Genomic DNA, 19,827 nt, shown 5'->3' with positions numbered 1-19,827 from the left:
ATTATAGGGTATTATACAAAGGCTCACAACAAAAGGCAGCAAAATTCTGTTTCAGAGCCACCAAAAGTTAGGAGATAGAGAATATAATATGTATTTTCATAGTGTCCAAATCTTGGTTTTGAGTGTAAGTTCAATGATGAGTCATCTAGTATTAAATCACCCAAAGCTAAAATATTAAAAGATCAACTTGTGTTTTTCAGATATTTATTTTACGGTCATATATATATATATTTGGATTTGTCCGACAAAAAAGTCAAAAAAAAAAAAAGAAGGGTCAGACAGTTTGAGAAATTTCGAAAATTTTGATTCTACGCCGTTATATATATATATATATATATATATATATATATATTTTTATATAAAAAGTTACATTTGGGATAAAAAAAAGGATTGCAAATTTAAATTTTAGAATTTTAAATATTATCTATTATGAGTGGAAGAATAATATAAACCAATTAAATTTAATTGTTTCTTTCTTAGAGTAAAAATAGTGTTCCAAATTTAAACTCACGCTCCTACTATTTGATAATGACTTTCAAATGCGAAATATTTTATTTATTAACTAATTATTTTTTAAAATTTAATTTAAATATATTAAAATATTAAAATAAAATGTTTTTAATAATTTAAAGTGGACTTGATGCATGAATAATAATTATGTGCTTCGAAGCAGAGAGCAGACTAACTTTATTATTTACTCAATCAATGGAGATTGGAGTGATTTAAGGTGTCTCGTGGCATAATATGGGAAGAGGAGCGGGAGCTGTCCATCTGAAAATTAAATATATATAGGTAGATCTGCAGATAGGTCGAATGTTTGGGAGTTTTTTCTCCAACCAAGGCACTCCATAATCTTATTTGTTAAATTGGAGTAGTTTTAAATTTAATTCTTAAAATGAGGTATTTTATATGTATGAACTCCACGTCAGATAAAAAAAAAATTTAATTAATTATAATTTACCAAAAATTTAATTAAAAATGGCTTGCTCTCATCATCCTAAAGCTTTAATCACTAAATCAAGGTGTGGAAGGAAATGGGGAAATCAAGGACGATGCACATTCTACTCTTGAATTAGACGGGGTATTTGCAAGCCAAACGGTAGCTAATTTTCAGAAGCCAGTAGCATGGTAGTCAATTTTCAAAAACTGGCAGCATCAGGAGATATTGATTATAAATTTGTGAGTTGCCAATATTAGAAATTAGACTATTTTAAGTAGAGGAAAATGTTATTTCAGAAATCGTTTTTTATTCAGATTTATGTTTTTTTAAAGGTCAATGCCTTGATTGTTGGCAAAGGAAAAAAAAAAAAAAAAAGAGATATATAATCGCAAATTTATCAGCCAAGGAGGGGTTTGAGGAAAAAATGTAACGTGTATGTTGACATGAAATTTAGTTGCACAATATTACCTGGTTTTTGGAATAAAGTTTATTATAAGATTACAAAATATTGTAGTTTAGGGAAAAACTCGAATGTTTTTACCACGATTTTGTTAAACCAATCAATGGATGGGAATGTCTCATTGTCTAAACTTTTTCTTAGTTCCCATTGCCGGACATAGGCATCTCATTTAGCACCATTTTCAACACGCTTCCCCTTTTTCTTTAGTTCCATTGCTTGACATTGGACACTGTCTACCTTGTCCTTATTTAACCACCACTTTTTCCCTTTTTCTTCAGTTCCATTGCTGGACATAGGCCAAAAACTTACTGGCGTTCTTATTTGAGCCACACCAGTACATAAATCCCTGATGTCTCTGCAGCCTGCTCATAAGTCATAGCTTTGTAAGTTCCTTAGAAATTGAAACTTCAAAATCAAATGGAGCATCACATGGCACAGGCTCAAGCTCGGAGACCTTATCTCTCTGGCAAATTGTTTTCCCAGCAGGACCAGCCGTTGAGTTTTCAACCGGGTATTGAAGTAGGATTGCTCTGTTCTGAACCAAATGGGAGTCAGCTGGACCCTGTAGGAGCATTGAGAGAAGTTCCCAGTGGACGAAAACGAAGGGGTCGCAAACCAACCCTAACCCCGCAGGAAAAACGAAACAAAAAGATTGAGGCTGATAGAAATTGTAGGAAAAAGCATAAGGCAATATTAAAAGAGATCTATTTACATATCCATTTCTAGTTCTTATTATTTAAGAAATTTCTTTTAATTTTTGTTTTTCTATATGTGCAAAATGAAGGAGGAGTTGGAAAAGCTGAGGGCAGTAGCGCTCAAGTTTGGAGAACTTGAGAACATGGACCAAAAGATTAATGGAATAGGAGCTGAGTTACGTAGACTCAAGATAATTGAGAAGGAATTCCTGGACAAGATTAATGAAATGGAAGCTAAGTTACGTAGATTCAATGGAATTGAGCAGGGATTCCGTATGCACCCGCAAACGCCAACTGAGTTCCATGGACTCGAGAAGTTTGGTGGGATTGAGGAAATGGAATCCAAGTTATATAGATTCGACCAAAGAAAGTTCATGATCGGGGGGATTGATGAAATGGTGATCGAAACAAATAGGCCTAAGAACATGGAGTTCCGGCACATCGGAAATGAGCAAATGGAGTCTTTGAACCACCAAAATGCACAGGCATCTCTCTTGTCCCTCTAAGTGTTCAATTTATATTTTAGTTGATCAGAAAAAACATAAAATGATCTTTTAATATTCTAGCTTTGGGTGATCCAATACTGGATGACTCATCATTGAACTTACACTCAAAACCATGATTTGGACACTATGAAAAAAACAAATTATATTCTCTATCTCCTAACTTTTGGTGGCTCTGAAACAGAATTTTGCTGCCTTTTGTTGTGAGCCTTTGTATGGTACCCTATAATTTGCAGCATACAGACTATCATGGAATGCAGTCACAAGTGCAAGGATCTACGATTGACTGGGTACGGTCACATTTTGTTGCACTGTTTTTGTTTGTTCAATGAACTTTTTTATGGGCAAATAGAATGAGGATGAGTATGCCAATTGTTTTATTTTTGCTTTTGCACTCACTTTCTAATTAATTATATGCCCCAAGAAGATAAATTTTTGTCTGGTAAATTTTATAAGTTTTCAATAATTCTAGCTTAGACATACTAACTTGATCTTTTAGCTCTTTAAATAAGGAATTTGTTTCCTCATTTAATCAAACATGCATGTTGACATTAATTGCTATGTGAAGCGTACAAACTTCTATTATTTTGATTTCCAATTATTAGTTAGACTAATTTTTACTGAAACTTTCATGTATGCAATATGAATTATGGTGTTTGAATTATATTCCTTGTGGGAAGAAGTTTATAAGTACTTTTCTATGCAACAATATTGTTATTTTAGTGTTTTTTTTTACTATAATTGTCTTTATGGATGTGATTTCCTTACTCTTTAGTACATCTTTTACTTTTATTTTGATTATGTTTGAGATCTCTTCAACCTATTGTTGGATTCAGTTGGAAGGTTATGAAATTAGTCAGATGTTTCCTGCGGCTGCGCTTGGGACAGTGCCTGACCTCGTATATTCTGCTGCGGGATTGAATGAATTTATTGCCCAATTTGATGACTATGAAATGAGCAACATACGCTTGTACGGATTTAACAATTTACATGGAGAGTGCCAAATTGTTGGAGACTATACTTTCACGCAGCCCTTGGACTGTAGTGCTAATGATATATTCAATACTGAACACAGTGATGCTACACGAAATGACCAAAGTACGTTCAATTGGGCCTTTACCAATAACCAGTTTGATTGGCTTTTAGGTTAGATGCTTAGTGGAGGAGATGCTTAGGGGAGGAGAGGATTGCGGATATAACTTCTGCTGTTCCTAACCTTCTATTGGAGACTATTTGTGTGGGGGTTCCATATTTCCATTCCCTCTTACTGTGCTAAACTCTGATTTATAAAGTCCTCATTTCCTCTATCCCAAAGAAAAATCCACTGATTCTCTTCTAGCTCGGTAATTGGAATTTTTTCCTTTCTAATTTACAGAGATTATCATGTAAAAAAGCATTGGTTTGTGGCAAAATCTAGAGTTTTTTCCAGGTTTCTGTAACTTGAATTACCCATTGTAATCTCTGTAACAAGCATCATAGTAGTTTGAAGTTTCCATTGACACAAGGTATTTCCAGATTTGAAAGTCATTTCCCATCAGTTCAAAATGCTGCTGCTATAGTTTACTCATAAATGTGGCAAAAGCCAGAGCTGAAAACAGCACAAAATAAGGAAAAAAAAAAATAAAGGGGATATGAAAGCTCAAAAATAATTCAAAGTTTCACACTTTCAACTTCATTTACAACATTTGGATTAATGAGCTGGACAAAAAACATTGTTAACCTTAAAATCCTACAATTGTTCCTCAGTTTGCAGTTCAACCCTCAATAGCCAACCAAACAAAACAATTAAGTCAATTGATGAAAGTTGAAGTACAATGAAAACTGCAATTAAACACCTAAAGGACCCCATTGGCAGACCCAGTTTCTCCCATTATCTCCATAATCTGCTTCTGCATCAACTCAGCCTTCTTAGCCACCAATTTAGCTTCTTCAACCTTTATCAATACCCATTCTTGATCCATCTTCTTCAACTTCTCCTCTTCCAACCCCTTCATCCTCTCTTTCCACACCTCATTGTCAGGCAAAACCCTCGAAAACTCAGCCACTAAATAAGGGAACTTGTCCAAATCCCAAACTCCATATCCCTTTCCACTTTCCATTCGCTCTTTTGCCTTCTTTGGGGTTATTTTCTTGCCCCATATTCTTTTTGAAAGCTTGAATATCCTTCGGTCGTGATGGGTTCTTACGAGGGACTTGGTTCTTGCATGTTTGTGGTACTTCATTCTCAGTCTACGGACCTTGTCGTTGATTTGGGAAGGAGTGAACTGATAGTTGAGACGCTTGACGATACGGTTGATTGTTGGGGTACCAACGGTTGTGATCGGTGGAGAAACGGATTTGGTGGCTCTGATTAAACATCTTAGGATCTGGGTTTCGTCTGATTCGCTGAAAACTCTTGAGGATCGGCCGTTTGGAGTGGTGGAAGGTGTGGGGGTTGACATGGTGAGACAAAGAATGGTAAGTTTTGGAGCTGCAGTTGGAATTTGCAAAGGAAGGTTCCAATTAGATGGGTATCGGAGAAGAGCACTAGCCCATTACTAGCGAGGGCGCCGCGCAGTTCTTTTCTAAGTTTCAAAGGTTGGCATGTCAGGCTTCACAGGCAAGTGGGTTGGGCCTCCATCATGAGTGGGCAGGCCTTCCCACGTCCGGAAGTTTTCGAAAAGGTTTAGAATGTGTGTTTATATGAAATTTTACGTTAATTTAAAATAATTAATTTTAAAATTAATAGCATGTGTTTAGCCCTATCAAGGCGCCTCCGTTAATTTACTAAATATAGAGACGCCTCCACGAGATTACCAAAGATGGCATGTGAAGGCTTCTCAAATAAATAGGTTTGAGCCTTTTTATCTTTCATAAATGGAGGCGCCTCCGCTGGCTTTCTAAATATAGAAGCGCCTCCACGAGATTACCAAAGAAGAAGGCTTCTTAGATAAATGGGTTTGGGCCTTTATCTTTCATAAATCAAGTTTTTTTGTATCGAAAAGATTTGAAGTGCGTGTTTAAATGAAATTCTGCGTAAATTTAAAATAATTAATTTTAAAATTAATGATGTGTATTATTTTTTAAAAAATAAAATAGAATAAATGATAAATGGGGAAAATCACAAACCAATTTATCATACCATTGAAGGGAAAATCCCTAGAAAACGATTTCTAAGAAACAAATCGAAAGACTAGAAGTTGAAGGTATGCCAAAATTTTGAAGATTGTAAAATTAAAAATCATACCAATTTAGTACTCTATATATGTTTCGACTTTAGGCTTTTGGGCAAAGATGAAGCTAAGGATAAACCATTATGCATGAGATCAGTCCACCTTGGTCCAGCCCATTTGGTTTTGCTCTTTGACACACATACGAGCCCTATGTCTTATGTGTGTCATCTTTAAGACTCCAATTCTATACCTGACTCGTTTCACGCTTTCACTAATCAAAACTCATAAAGTATTCTTGTTTTCTTCTCTGCAGTCCAACTGAGAGTGGCTTACAATTCTAATTCATTTCATTCAGGTAATTGATTTCAGATTCAACAACCTCTCTCCCTAATGGGTTTCTCTTTAAATCTTGTTTAAAGATTCTTTCTTTCTCAATTTTTTATTTATCTCTATCCTTAAAAAGGCTATTATTTTCCTTGTTCTATGTTTATTTTTTTATTCTTGAAGTGGGATTTTGTCCGATACTTGTATTTTTTGGTCATTCACTCATTTGAGAATAATAAACTACAATAATTACGGCCTAGGCTCTACAAGTTAGAATATGATGGATTAGTTTTAAGTTTATTTCTAGAATATGATGGAGTAGTTTTAAGTTTATTTCTTTGTATTGATTCTGCTTACGTTTGCTTTAAAATTTACAACTACAATGGAACAAAAGAGAAGCAATTAGAACTTAAAATTTTGGTGGTGAAGGTTAGTGTCTTGTAGTGGAAATCTCCGATTTTCAGGACTGGTCAAGTGATCCCACTTTGCGATTTCAAAATGGTTGTAGTGAATTCTGGCAATTATGCTGTTGATAGTTGCTGAGGCCAATTGTCTTAGCATATACGAGCATCCTTGAGCTGTGAATTGAGGCAAGTTTGCAGGCATATTGGTCTTAACCATTTGTATAAATTTCATGCTTTCAGTGGAAAGATTTGTGCTTTACATGCCTGTGATAATCAGCGGGAGTGAAAACCTGCTGAGCTAGTCTACACAGATTTGCAGGTTAGATAGAGGTTCATATGGAACCTCTATTTGCTTTTTGGTAACACGTAGCTGAGCTTCTCAAACTGGAAATTTTGCAGCATTTTTAGATCATTGCTTATAGTGCTCTTAAGAATGAACTTAGCAGTTCTAGTTTTCTTTTTGACCCTCATTTTCTGTTCTGTAGGTAGTTTGAGCTAGCTTCAGCGATTCTAGAATGCCATTTCTTTTATTTGTTATTTAAAATGTATGGGTTAACATGTAAAATTTCGTACTGATAACGGAGTTAACAACAATTTCTTTTACATGTTAGGTCTCAGTCTTTCTTTTTTGAACTTGGTTTATAATCCCAATGGCACGAACGCGGAATGTCATGGTTGCCTCTGGCTTATTGGCTTTTGCAGCTGCAGGCTTAGCATTTCCATTTTATTTTGCGTAAGTACACTTCTTTCTCAACCACAATGTGTTGTTGAGAGCTATATTTATCAACCTGCACAAGTTGAATAATGGTTGTATCATCCAGGACATCCAGGAGACCTGTGGACTCATCTAAGCCACTTCCTCCGCAGGCAACTTTTCGAGGGCCTTACATAAACACTGGTTCACGAGATGTTGGACCTGATCACCAGACTTACCCAAAGAAATGATCCTTTTTGTTTGAATAACTGCTGTTGGCTGTAAGTGAATGTATGCTTACTGCACACTATGTGAATTCACAATGTGTTTGAACTTGGGCATTCTTTTGGACTAATGGAGGCATCTGTGGAGGCTGATCTATAAATTCACTTTGCTTTCTACAGCATTATGAGTGATAGTTTGTTTGGTACTATCATGGAAAAGGACAAGTGAATATGAAATTTTTATTTTGTAATAACTCAAATGTGAAAAAATTATGACATCCGCTATTAGCTTCTGCTTCCATTGTTTGAATTGGAATATAAAATTGACTCAGCAAGATTTCTGGAATTTTTTTATCTCTTTGTGGATATCTTGTTCCCGTGCACTAGCTAAGAGTTCCTGCGCTTATGGTTGATATGTTGATCTTATCTTTCAATATACTGACTTCTGCAAAAAATATATTGTTTTGCTTTCTCGTATAAATCGAGGACATAATGTGAAAAAGGAAAGAGCAAAGAAGCAAATATTTTGTTCTGCTCTTCTATGCCTCATGATCTTATCCCTTTTGTTTGTTTTTTCCTGATTTATTTAATGTTATTATTTTTAACACAACATGAAATGTGAATATGATGCATTAAATATTCACGTTCACTCGAGTGTGCAACTTTTGAAATGTTGCAGTGTGGGTAACAGCCCTCAAGAGTAGTTTTCACTTTTGATGGATGGTACTTTGATGCTTGATATTTTATGGCCAAGAATGGTTTGCTATGTTATGTTCTTAAGTAGTTTATATATATAAGGATCAATTTACTCAGTGAAACTAAAAAAGTTTTACATATTTTTTACCCATTGATTTCAATAAATGTAGGGGATGAGATTAAATCATATATGTTTTTAATTTTTACTTGTCTTTCTCATCTCTTAGATCTATTGAAATTAAATTTTAGAAAAATATGTAAAACTTTTTTAGTTTTACACTGTATAAGTTGATCCCTTCTCTATATATAAAACTTTCTCATTTGTCAATTTATTGCTTCATGGTTGGCCGCCTGCACTTCTTGCGACAGAGCATGCTTTTCTTGCATCTTTATAACATTTATTGAAGAGGAGATTTCATATATATGTCATGGGGATCATTGGATGTCATTCTTATGCTGAATATAGACAGAGTCATGAGCCAACTGATTGACCTTTCTGAAGACTTTGGGGCATCAACGTATTAATCCAACATCTCCCAAAATTTTCGTATCCTTTTCCCCTACAGTATTCACTTCTTACTCAAAATTATATTTCTTTTATAGAAGCTGATGATCCTCCCCCCCTTCTCTTCTACTTCTATATTTTGTTCACTGTTCTTCATTAACATAGCACTCTCTTTATAGTTAAGGTCATGCCTATATTATTTTATGTTATGCTCAAGCTAGTTTGGTCGACTCCTTAAATAATCAGTATCCATATCTAGGGCTTAAAAAGTTATGCTCACTTTCCATTATTTGGTCTCTAATTTGCATAATCCAAGGGGAAAAAGGGTTATTTACCCAAGATTACGGCTCCATTTGGGAGCTCGGTGGAGCATTATCACCGGAGAGGTGATTGGACCCCCCATCTTAACCACATGTGAAAGAGTTATGTCAGTGTCTTGCTGACACACATTGGTTATGGGCTGTTTAACTTATGATTGTGCCAGTTTCTAGTGTTATTGAATTCTTCCACAGCGGATCTCCATTTCTGCATTATTGCCATTGAATAAGCTTAGCTTTGTTGCCATCTGAGTTCAGCTTATATGGCATGAGGTTGCTGTGGGAGGTTGTCACGGTTGAAGGCATAATGTCCTCCGATTGGTAAGTGATCGGGTCAGGTAGGGTAGATTAGACATCTAAAAAAATTGCTTTGTTTCGCGATGGGTAACGATTAATGAGATAGCTATTATTTTTGTGAGTGTCTATAGAAAATAAAAGGGAGAGAAAAAACGTCAAATGAGAAAAAAAAAAAATCGGGCGACTTCACAAGTGCCAAACTACTCAGTTGTCGTGTCAAATCAATCCGGCTACTTTTGCCACGTATTTTGAAACCATTACTCCTTAATAACGTTAAAAACTTGTGGCTGTAATGCCATGTCCAAACTCCAATATAAACGCAGATTTCTGGTCGTCATCCCAAACGGCTAATCCTCTGTAAGTCCCATTGCAAGATAGTCCAGAAAGCCGCAAACTGTTACGTGTCATTGTTCCATTGGTTCTTGTCAAAGGCTTTTGGGAAGACACATACTTCAGCCAGATGCGAGTCCCTGGTCTTAAAACCCGACATTTGCAGACCCGCAATTTCAAACTTGCACGCAAGTTTCTCCATTTTTTTTTTTTTCTCGTCTTCGATTTTTAAAAAAAGAAAGAACCCGTTTTTCTTGTTTTTAATAGACTCAAAAGAATTAAAGAAATCAGAATTATAGTACAATTTTCAAATAGAGAAAAGATCAGCAAAGATAAAAAAACATGGCGGTGTTTCTAGCTACTGCTGCTTCTGCTGCCCATATAGCAACTTCTTTTATTGCATCCTCACAAACAAGCAAAACCCACCTTTTCATTTCTCCAAGGAAGAACCTTACTCCAAGAAAAATCACAAAGCTCACACCTCGCGTGGCAGCTCCACCATCATCATCAGCAGGACCAACTTCGGATCAAAAACAAGAAGAAGAGTATATGGTAGGTGATGAGTTTGGTGAAGAGAGTTCAGATTCTAAGTTTTCATGGAAAGATCATTGGTACCCGGTTTCTTTGGTTGAAGATTTGGACCCAGCCTTACCAACCCCGTTTCAGCTTCTGGGTCGTGACTTAGTGCTTTGGTTTGATAAAGGAAGGAATGAATGGGTTGCTTTGGATGATAAATGTCCGCATAGGCTTGCTCCTTTATCAGTAAGTTTCTTAATTCTATTTCTAGACTCTGTTTTGATCAGATCGTGGTTGCTACTTATTTGGTTTTTAATAAAAATGAAGAATTTGGATTGAAATTCTACTCAAAACATACTGCGGCGTCTAGATTTTTCTGGTCCTTTGGTCTTCTATTCACTGCATAATCTAAAGTTCAAAAGTTTGGTTGTCTTTAATTTGCGTATTAGTATCAGCTGCTAAATGAAAAAAAAAAAGTTGTTGGTTTTGATTGGTTTCTTTGAATTTGTAGGAAGGGCGGATAGATGAAAATGGGCACTTGCAATGTTCATATCATGGGTGGTCTTTTGATGGATGTGGATCTTGCACCAGGATTCCTCAGGCTGCATCTCAAGGTCCTGAAGCTCGTGCAGTTCAGTCTCCAAGAGCATGTGCTACTAGGTTTCCCACAATGGTGTCTCAAGGCTTGCTTTTTGTTTGGCCTGATGACAATGGTCAGGAAAGAGCAAGTGCCACCAAGCCCCCCATGTAAATCATCGCATCTAATTTTATTATCTGTTTGTGATTCATCGACTAGATCAATTACTGGACCAGATGATCTAGGTGAATATCTTGATGAGACATCATTCTTATGATTTTCAGGTTGCCCGATGACTTTGAAAAACCTGAGTTTGCCACTGTGAACATTCAGCGTGATCTGTTCTATGGTTATGATACCCTCATGGAGAATGTCTCTGATCCTTCCCACATTGATTTTGCACATCACAAGGTGCTTTTACTAGCTTTATGAGTTGAAAGATACATCATGTTATAGTGATGAGTTGAAAGATTCATTATTTCCAAGTGAAACGAAGTGTTTTTTTTTTCTTTTTTGTGCCATGACTTTTTTAGCTTTCTCATTTCCTGGCTTGGTTAAGACTTGATTTTTGTATCTTGGCTAATAGTATCTATTCACCAATTTGTTTTGATGTTAAGGGACCGAGTAATTATTAAGATGAAGCTTCCTTGAAATTTCAAGTGTTCGTTTTATAAACACAATTTTCAATAGGGCTTTAACCACTGAGAACTCAATAAGATTACTTAAATTAACACTGTCTAATCCTAGGCAATCTCTTGCTTTCAACATCTAATTAGATCAAAGACTGAAGATATTTTAATATGTTTCTTTTGGTACAAGACCACATTTTCAAGTTTCTGTAATTACTTGAAAATATTTTATTTTGAAACACACTGGCTCTTATGGTTGTTGTAATGTTGTTTCAATCCCTAGTCTTAGTTTTGGAAAAGAACAAAGTCGTGAAACATAAGTCATTTATTGCTGACAACTTTTCTGCATTGTAAAACGCAGGTTACAGGGAGGAGAGACAGAGCCAAACCTTTGCCATTTAAGGTGGAGTCTAGTGGCCCTTGGGGCTTTGGTGGATCAAATGAGGGTAATCCGAAGATCAGCACTAAGTTTGTTGCACCATGTTATTATATGAATAAGTAAGTTCATTAACCATTGGCTGTGTTTAAGATTTAAAATTTCAATGCTTCTTAGAGTAACTTCTTTCCCATGTTACCTAAAGGTTTCATGAATTTTATATTTCTATGTCACTGTAAAACTCATACCATACACTGACGTATAAAAACTTAAGTTAAATTGAATGCATCAAAGATTATTGTCAAAGGCTTGCCTTTCAAAGTTTTAACTTTTAAAGTCTATTATGCCTTTCTGTTTTGCTGCATGTCTTTCATGCGTATAATCAATTTTTGTTGATAATGAGGACCAAGTTGCTTTGACACTGACTAATGGCTCATTTTCTCTTGTATTATTGTCCTTAAAAGTTTTGTGGATCTTCTTTCAAATTTATCATACTTGTGCCATCTATTCCTGCAGAATAGAGATAGACACAAAGCTTCCTATTGTTGGTGAGCAGCAATGGAAGATATGGATATGTTCATTCAATGTACCAATGGCTCCAGGGAAGACACGATCAATTGTTTGTAGTGCTCGAAACTTCTTCCAGTTTACAGTGCCAGGGCCTGCCTGGTGGCAGGTGAGTACTATTTCCTTGTGCTTCTAATGCATATGTTTGTGTCTGATGTTGCAGTTATATGGGGATCTTTACTCCTTCCTATATTTCTTTCATGATGTTTCCCGTGGCCCTATACCTTCTTTTCTACGTACATTATGTTAGAGCTTCTTGCAAGGTTTATTCAACATGGTCTATTTTATTGTTTCATTTAGTTGAAGTATATAAACCTGTCTGTAATCTTGTGCTATGTTAATGAGTAGACTATACCCGAGAATTGTAATGCGCTTGGAAATTTTGCACAAAGAAACCACGGATTTCAGATACCCTTGATAATAAACGATGCCTGTATCAACTAAACCACAAATTTAGCCAGCATCTAGGTTCCTGATCAGAGTTTCACATTGAGAGAAAAGCCTTGATTTCAGTACCCAATTTTTGCTATGGTTCATTTCTGTATAAATTGGTAAGTCAATCATTCTGGCTTCTCGGTTCAGGTGCTTCCTAGATGGTATGAGCATTGGATTTCAAACAAGGTCTACGATGGGGACATGATTGTACTTCAAGGTCAAGAAAAGATATTTCTTTCAAAGTCAATGGAGAGTTCAGAGGATGTAAATAAGCAGTACACGAAGCTGACATTTACACCCACACAAGCTGATCGCTTTGTCTTGGCATTTCGAAACTGGCTAAGGCGTCACGGCAACAGTCAACCCCAATGGCTCAGCACCAGCGTCCAGCAACCTCTCCCATCAACAGTATTATCAAAACGCCAGGTATAGAAAACTTGTAATTCACTGATATTCACAACAACAGCTTCTTCTGAGCATGTTCTGAAATATTTCGTTACCATTTGCAGATGTTAGATAGATTCGAGCAACATACCCTTAAGTGTTCATCATGTAAACAAGCTTACACATCATTTCAAACATGGCAAAAGATCCTAATCGGCACAACAGTCGCATTTTGCGCAACAGCCGGCATACCTTCTGACATCCAGCTCCGGGTTGTTTTAGCTATGCTTGCACTGGTTTCTGCTGGTTTGGCATATGCATTGCATCAACTACAAAAGAACTTTGTTTTTGTTGATTACGTGCACGCCGAAATTGATTAGAACAAGTTTGACTAGAAAATTTGAGTGTAAATGAACAAAATGCTGACCAACGGAACTTGAAACAGTTTTTGTTTTTATTTGTTTAAGTTTATTATTAATCTTAACAAATAATTATATATAATATTTTAAAAATTTATAAATCTTTTTGTTTTAATTTTTTTTGTTCACTTTTTCTTTTTTGGAATGTTTCAAAATTATATCTTTTTTTCTTTTTACATATAAAATTTTTATTTTTTATATTTTGAAATTATTTTTTATGTTTTTTTTTCTACATTTTAATGTTAAAAATTATGAAATTTTAATTTTATCAAAAAATTTTTAATTTAAATATTAAATAGATTAAAGTAAAAAAAAATTAAATGCCATAAAAATTAATATATCTCAAACATTTTAAGACAAAAAATAAATAAATAAATCATAAACATGATAACAATTATTTAAATTTAATTAATTTAAATTCAATTATAATTAAACAAAATATTAAATAAACAATTCATAAACAAATTCAATTTTTATTTATTTATGTTTATAACTTAACCATCAATCGTAAATAATAAATTAAGCAAATAAATCACCAGTATAATAAATATATTTATATTTAATTCATTTATCTCTAACCAAAAAATCCAAAGACTGAAAATTTTCCAATTAAGCTCAGGAAATTACAAAAAACCCAACTTAAGAAAACATCCTAGTACTAATTTTTACAACCAAACCATATTTCCCAAAATACCCTTATCATTTTTCAAAACCTAAGAACTAGTAAACTTAGTAACAGCCTTAGTCCCTTCCGAAACAGCGTGCTTGGCCAGCTCCCCAGGCAGAACCAACCTCACAGCCGTCTGAATCTCGCGCGACGTAATCGTCGGCTTCTTGTTATAACGGGCAAGCCGGGAAGCCTCCTGAGCAAGCTTCTCAAAGATGTCATTGATGAAACTGTTCATAATCCCCATTGCCTTGCTCGAAATCCCGATATCAGGGTGGACTTGCTTCAGAACCTTGAAGATGTAGATCTTGTAGGTTTCGACGCTCTTCTTGGCTCGCTTCTTCTTCTTGTCACCTGCTTCTTTAGGGAGTTTCTTCTCGGCTCTCGGCTTTTTCTCGGCAGCTGGAGCCTTCTCGGCTTTTTTCTCTTCCACTGGCTTCTTCTCTGCGGGTTTCTTCTCGGCTTTTGGCGCCATTGGGAATTGATTTGAAAATCTTGTGCTGGAATGAGAAAGTGAAGGAGTGGAGGGTGAATATATATAGGGGAGAGGAGTGAGATATGATTGATGGATTCTGGCTTGCGAGGATCAATGACGTGGAAAGTAGGCACCGTTGGATTTGAGAGGATGGAATTGGACGGAGTGGATTGTGTCTTGTGTCTTTGAGGTTTAAATATTCAAGCGGGATTATTTCGTTTACATTTTTTAATTTTTTGCCGAATTTTTTTCAGTTTGGCGGGTAAGCTACGGATGGGTGAAATGTGAGCACCAGTCATATTTTTCCACGTGGAGCCTGAAGAAACACATTTTTTTTTTTCAAACGTTCTAGCGGTAGCTGCTATTTCAACCGTGCAACATCACGTTTATTTGAAAAGCCACGTCATACTCACCTGTGAGCTTAGAATAAAACTGCTGTATAATAATAAGTTTATCTCACTAACTCTATATTTTTTATCTATTTATAAAATAATTAATATAAGGTAAATTTTAAAAATGAAGACAAAGTTGATTCTAAAGTTTCAACAAAATAGAGAAAGAAATATTCAAATTTTCTTGCTTATTTGGTATTCTTTTTGGGTGAAATTAGTTATAAGCCAAGATAAATCGATTTTTTTCCTGTAATTTCCCAAGAGCCCTTTGTAATCTATTTATTTTTGAAGGTTTAACATTAGTTTAGTGCAAATTCTGTTTGGGCAATATTTTTCAATGAAAATTTGAGTTAGAATTGGGGTTTTATCGAGCTAATAATCCACTTTTACAATTAACACTGCTATAGATCACTTAGGCACTTACAATTTGGAGGTCTTACAACAAACACCATGTTCCCTTGTCCAAACCTACTTGGGGTTTGCCCGAATTACTAAGCACAAATTATTACAAGTTTCATTTAATTTGGTAATAGTCAGTAGGAATTGTGCATTGGTAGGTAGAGACTAACCATAAGAATAAAGGTTTTTGTGTCATGGAATTCTTTACTTGAACAACACTTCAAAAAATCAACATCCCATATGTTGAATTCAGTTCTTGTTTGGTAAAGAAGATAAAAAAGGAAAATGATGAAAATTTTTTTATCTGATGGTTGTGATCATTAATCATATTTACAACTCAATCTTTTAAGTCAAATTTCTATTTAATTATAAAACGTTAAAAATTCATGATACAATTTTACTGGTTGTAGACAATTATGTAACAAAACCCTAGAAGTATATGATTAAGTAAATTTAACTACTAGGTAGTAGATTTTTTTTTTTTTTTTTATTATAGCAAAGTTATCATAATGATATCAATCGGTAACATAGTATATATGAATTTTGAAAAAAATTCGATACAATAGGATTTTTGTATCATTTCATTTTTTGTATCAATTGTATCGACTTATACTAATCATTTTGAACCATTTCAACCCATACAAGATTTTGTTTCCCTTTGTTTTTTAATCTTTTCACTTTTTTTATTCTTTGAATCAATTAGTAATGCTTTTTTCTCTTACGATCAATTTTACTTTCGTAATTTGATGTAAAAATAAAATATCTTCATTAAATTAAGCTATTGAACCTGTTAAATAATAACTTACTATATTTTTCTAATATTTTATATTTATTTTATTTATTTAATGTCAAAATGTGATTTAACCGAGTATATATTATGGGTGTTAATCGTTAGCCTTGCATAAAATTAGTAAGGCAACAAGTTTCAATTACTTGAAATCAAAACTAAAATTAAAATACCAGTACTATAGTATATGCATGATACTAAACATGGAATTCTATGTTTCATCGCATAAGTAAAATTGAGTATATACTTAAAACATAGAACTGGAATATTAGGAGGAACTACAAGGAAAAAAAAAAGGAAATTTTCTAATGTATACATGGCACATACTATAATCAAGCCCGAAGTCCAGAGGATGAGAAAAGAAAAATTAGTGTTGGGATCGAATCTCAACCTTGTAAAAATACAACTATGAGATGACTGAACCGTTAGGGTAAGTGACATGATTGATGCCTCAAAGCATTTATATGAAACTCAAATCCTTATGGAGCAAGCCTTGAACAAAAAACAGACCGCAGTCCAATCCATACTGATCAAGCCCTTTCCGTACTGTTGCGTGCTTCATAGTTCATCCCCTAGGAATACATATAAGCGGGACATGGTTAAAACTTAAAAACCCATTTTAGAGCACGAGTTAATTAACTTCAAAGTAGAATTCTTTTTCCTTGCAAAAGCACTTTTATGCATATTTACACAAGTTAAAATGCAGGAGTTTCAGGCACATTAGCATTTTCTAGACACTAGTGTTTCACTTGTATCGAATAAAAGAAATAAAAGTTTCATAAATTTTGAAATTTGTTGTTAAATTTGTCATATAGACATTTAATTACATTAAATAGAAAGAAGAGCATGGTATCTAGCTAGTACTAGTATTTATTTATTTAGTTATATTCAAGTGTTTCATCTTACCTATCATCTAGTTGCATGGTGGTGGGTTGGTTTTCGAGCTTTCCTGGTTTTGTCAAAGAATCAGTAACAAGTACTGGACTGTGCCCAACGAACAAAGCAACGTGACCCATAAGCTTATCTTTCCTGGAAAATGTGGTACCGCAAGAACATTGCCACTTGAGATCACCACAGTGCTTTTCATGAGTCCGGAGATCCGACAGCACCGAGAACTGCTTCCTGTTACATCGCTTGCAGACATACATCTTGGGACAATGGCTCCTCTTGTAGTGATTCTTCACGCAAATCATAGATTTCAATGGTTGGAACTTGGCATGTTTCTGGTTCCACCTACAACCTTCGTGAGGACATGAATATTTCTTAGGCAATTCCGTCGAATAGTTTGCAATGGCAGTATTTCCCTCGTGATTCTTCATGGGGTTAATCAAAGCAGCTGTTGTCTTGTATTGATCACCGTGAGCTCTCATGTGCATTCTCAAATTTGCGTCTCGCTTGAACCCTTTACCGCAAACTTGGCAGTAATGTGTGTATTTAGCTAATAAGTCAGCAGCATTCAATTCGATTATATCACAATTCTTAGCTGAAATCCTATGCGACCCTTTACTGATTCCGCTTCTTCGAGTCAATTCAGCCATTAATTCTTTCCTTTCCAGCTTATCATCGTTGCTAACTTGCAAACTTCGAGTGCTATTGCTATTGTTGTTGTTACGGTTACTGCAGTAATCGCCATACCAGCTAATATTTTCAGTACGAGAATAAAAGCCTTCTCCTCTTTCTTGAACGACGTTATTATTAGTAAAGTTTGGATGTTGAGATATCCCATTATCAGGAATTACCCTAACATGCTGCTGGTGCAATTCAGTTGTGGTATTGTTACCTGAAGTGGCGCCAAGCGCAATTTGTTGGCAAACAAATATCATCGAAGACGCTGCTACAATGATTTCTTGAACAAAAGAACCCATGCTTGCTATGGCTAAAGACGTTGACTCAGGATGGGTTTGATCTGGAGAGATAAGGATGCTAACAAGTGATTGAACCTGACGAACTTTATCTTTAAGGATGGAGAGATTATAGAGGAGAGAGCTTGAAAGAGCCTCTGGGCCTGAATCAGCTGCTTCAAGGGACGATGAAACAATGTCTTCTGCAGCCACAGGATACATTGGCAAACCTTGTGATGGATTCGGGAAACATGAAACCGCCCCTGATGAAATCATTTTCAAAATCTTTGCTTACACGATCACCCAGCCTCAATTTGTCTCTGATGGTAGCTTTATCTTCCTTGGTTGGGATTCGAATGGCTAAAAAGCTTGTTTGTAGGTAATATAGGGAAAGGTACGTACACGAAAACCGTTTCGTTTTTGAAGATGAGCGAAAACAAACATAAAATTTGTTTAAGAAAATTAAGAGCTTCAAGTCAACTTAAGAGCTTCTGTTCATCCCCACTTAAAACCACCCTCAAATATTACTAATCTCACAATTATAATAACACTTGAATAAAGAAAAAGTCTATGAGAAAGTTGGCATACATGCGTTTTCATAATATTATATTAAATAAACAAGATTAAGAAACCAAAATAACCCTATTGCTGTCATGAATTTATTAGCAATACTTTTCTTTTTACATGTAGATGTATGACATCATATATTGCATCACGTCAATCTCTTCTCTTCATTTTCTCCATTAAAAAAAGCAGCTTTTTAGTCTTTGATATCAATCTCTTTCACGCATGACTTGAAGTATTCAAATTGATGAAGCTTACCCATTCGGATAAGAATAAAACCTTAATTTTTTTCCTCATATTTGGCATCACTCATAAGCTCTCTATCCTTCTGAAATTGAAACTCTATAGCGAGTGTAGATGAAGGGAAAGAAAAAAATTTTCACCGATCCAAACAAGTAAAATAGCTAGAGAAGCTAAATTTCATGTTTTTGTTGTTAATTTGTTCATAAGTGGCATTTAGCACCAAGCTGATGAGATGTTGGAAAATGGCTTTCGCCTCCATTTACCAAATTTGAGTGGTTATACCTGTTCAACACAAATGAGGATGTTAGAAATAATCTTACCTTGAATTAATGAGTCAGCTAGCCAAGCATCTTTATAAATAAATATATATATGGTCTTTTTTTTATTTTTTTTTTTAAAGTCATGACTTAAAAACATGAAAAGAAGTTGCAGATGTTAAATTTGAATAGAAAATTTAATAAATACTATATTTTAAGAATAATTAGATGATCCACTTGAGTTTAATACATATCTTCTTCTCTGCTTTCTTTTCAGTTAAGCTATAAAATAATGTTTGACCAATTCTAGTGGCTATATATAATTAATTGATTAGGTAGATAACTAGATATAAAGTATACTTAAACGAATAATAATATTTTTGAAAACATTAATTTTGTGGAAATTCAGAAATCCTCCCTGATTAATATATATTTCACTACTTTACAAGGATTAATCTAGGAGTTGGTTTTTTGTATGTTCAAATCACTTCTCAATTCCTATTTCAAGCTTTCTTATTGTAGCTAGGTTCCTCAGTCCTTATACATATAATGAGAAATGATTAATTTACATCAGTATAAAATTTTTAATTTTTAATTTTTTTAATTATTAATTTCAATAGATGTACTAGAATATGTAGAAAGAGAAAGAATTAATTTACATTAGCGTAAAATTTTTTAATTTTATATTTTTTTGTAATCATTAATTTTACTATATTTAAAGGATGAGATTGACAAATTAAAAATAAAAAATAATTTAA

General features: G+C 34.6%; 6 protein-coding genes across 8 annotated transcripts; 3 read left to right on the top strand and 3 right to left on the bottom strand.

Moving 5' to 3' along the window:
• Window positions 1–1,547: 1,547 nt before the first annotated feature.
• Window positions 1,548–4,137, top strand: LOC149515225 (uncharacterized). 2 transcript variants are annotated; one of them, XM_089742652.1, is made up of 3 exons: window positions 1,550–2,580; window positions 2,783–2,888; window positions 3,435–4,137. In XM_089742652.1, exons 1-3 carry the CDS (start codon window positions 2,573–2,575, stop codon window positions 3,747–3,749), a joined length of 429 nt encoding a protein of 142 aa, XP_089598778.1. In that variant the 5' UTR covers window positions 1,550–2,572; the 3' UTR covers window positions 3,750–4,137. The 2 variants fall into 2 exon arrangements, with proteins under 2 accessions (XP_089598777.1, XP_089598778.1); XM_089742651.1 differs by having other exon boundaries at window positions 1,548–2,580; window positions 2,783–4,137.
• A 93-nt stretch (window positions 4,138–4,230) lies between these two features.
• LOC149515224 (uncharacterized) lies at window positions 4,231–5,213 on the bottom strand. The gene has a single exon (XM_089742650.1). It carries the CDS (start codon window positions 5,037–5,039, stop codon window positions 4,434–4,436), a length of 606 nt encoding a protein of 201 aa, XP_089598776.1. The 5' UTR covers window positions 5,040–5,213; the 3' UTR covers window positions 4,231–4,433.
• A 746-nt stretch (window positions 5,214–5,959) lies between these two features.
• On the top strand, window positions 5,960–7,742 carry LOC111303751 (uncharacterized). 2 transcript variants are annotated; one of them, XM_022900168.2, is made up of 3 exons: window positions 5,960–6,105; window positions 7,090–7,211; window positions 7,300–7,742. In XM_022900168.2, the coding sequence occupies exons 2-3, from the start codon at window positions 7,129–7,131 to the stop codon at window positions 7,421–7,423; spliced, it is 207 nt and encodes a 68-aa protein (XP_022755903.1). In that variant the 5' UTR covers window positions 5,960–6,105; window positions 7,090–7,128; the 3' UTR covers window positions 7,424–7,742. The 2 variants fall into 2 exon arrangements, with proteins under 2 accessions (XP_022755903.1, XP_022755905.1); XM_022900170.2 differs by having other exon boundaries at window positions 5,980–6,105; window positions 7,097–7,211.
• Window positions 7,743–9,602: 1,860 nt separating this feature from the next.
• LOC111303747 (pheophorbide a oxygenase, chloroplastic-like) lies at window positions 9,603–13,559 on the top strand. The gene is made up of 7 exons (XM_022900166.2): window positions 9,603–10,303; window positions 10,569–10,804; window positions 10,919–11,045; window positions 11,625–11,761; window positions 12,156–12,315; window positions 12,789–13,067; window positions 13,151–13,559. Exons 1-7 carry the CDS (start codon window positions 9,884–9,886, stop codon window positions 13,403–13,405), a joined length of 1,614 nt encoding a protein of 537 aa, XP_022755901.2. The 5' UTR covers window positions 9,603–9,883; the 3' UTR covers window positions 13,406–13,559.
• A 598-nt stretch (window positions 13,560–14,157) lies between these two features.
• On the bottom strand, window positions 14,158–14,586 carry LOC111303750 (histone H2B.2-like). Its single transcript, XM_089742649.1, has one exon. The coding sequence runs from the start codon at window positions 14,584–14,586 to the stop codon at window positions 14,158–14,160; it is 429 nt and encodes a 142-aa protein (XP_089598775.1).
• Window positions 14,587–16,323: 1,737 nt separating this feature from the next.
• LOC111303748 (C2H2 and C2HC zinc fingers superfamily protein) lies at window positions 16,324–18,519 on the bottom strand. Its single transcript, XM_022900167.2, has 2 exons — window positions 17,071–18,519; window positions 16,324–16,736 (listed from the first exon to the last, which is right to left on the bottom strand). The coding sequence occupies exons 1-2, from the start codon at window positions 18,279–18,281 to the stop codon at window positions 16,730–16,732; spliced, it is 1,218 nt and encodes a 405-aa protein (XP_022755902.2). The 5' UTR covers window positions 18,282–18,519; the 3' UTR covers window positions 16,324–16,729.
• Between the last annotated feature and the right edge of the window lie 1,308 nt (window positions 18,520–19,827).

Source organism: Durio zibethinus, chromosome 13, assembly GCF_047325235.1.
Source record: "Durio zibethinus cultivar Kanyao isolate XHJ-2024 chromosome 13, ASM4732523v1, whole genome shotgun sequence".
NCBI lineage: Eukaryota > Viridiplantae > Streptophyta > Magnoliopsida > Malvales > Malvaceae > Durio > Durio zibethinus.
The sequence above is the reverse complement of the archived record's forward strand: the minus strand, read 5'-3'. Positions and strand labels throughout refer to the sequence as shown.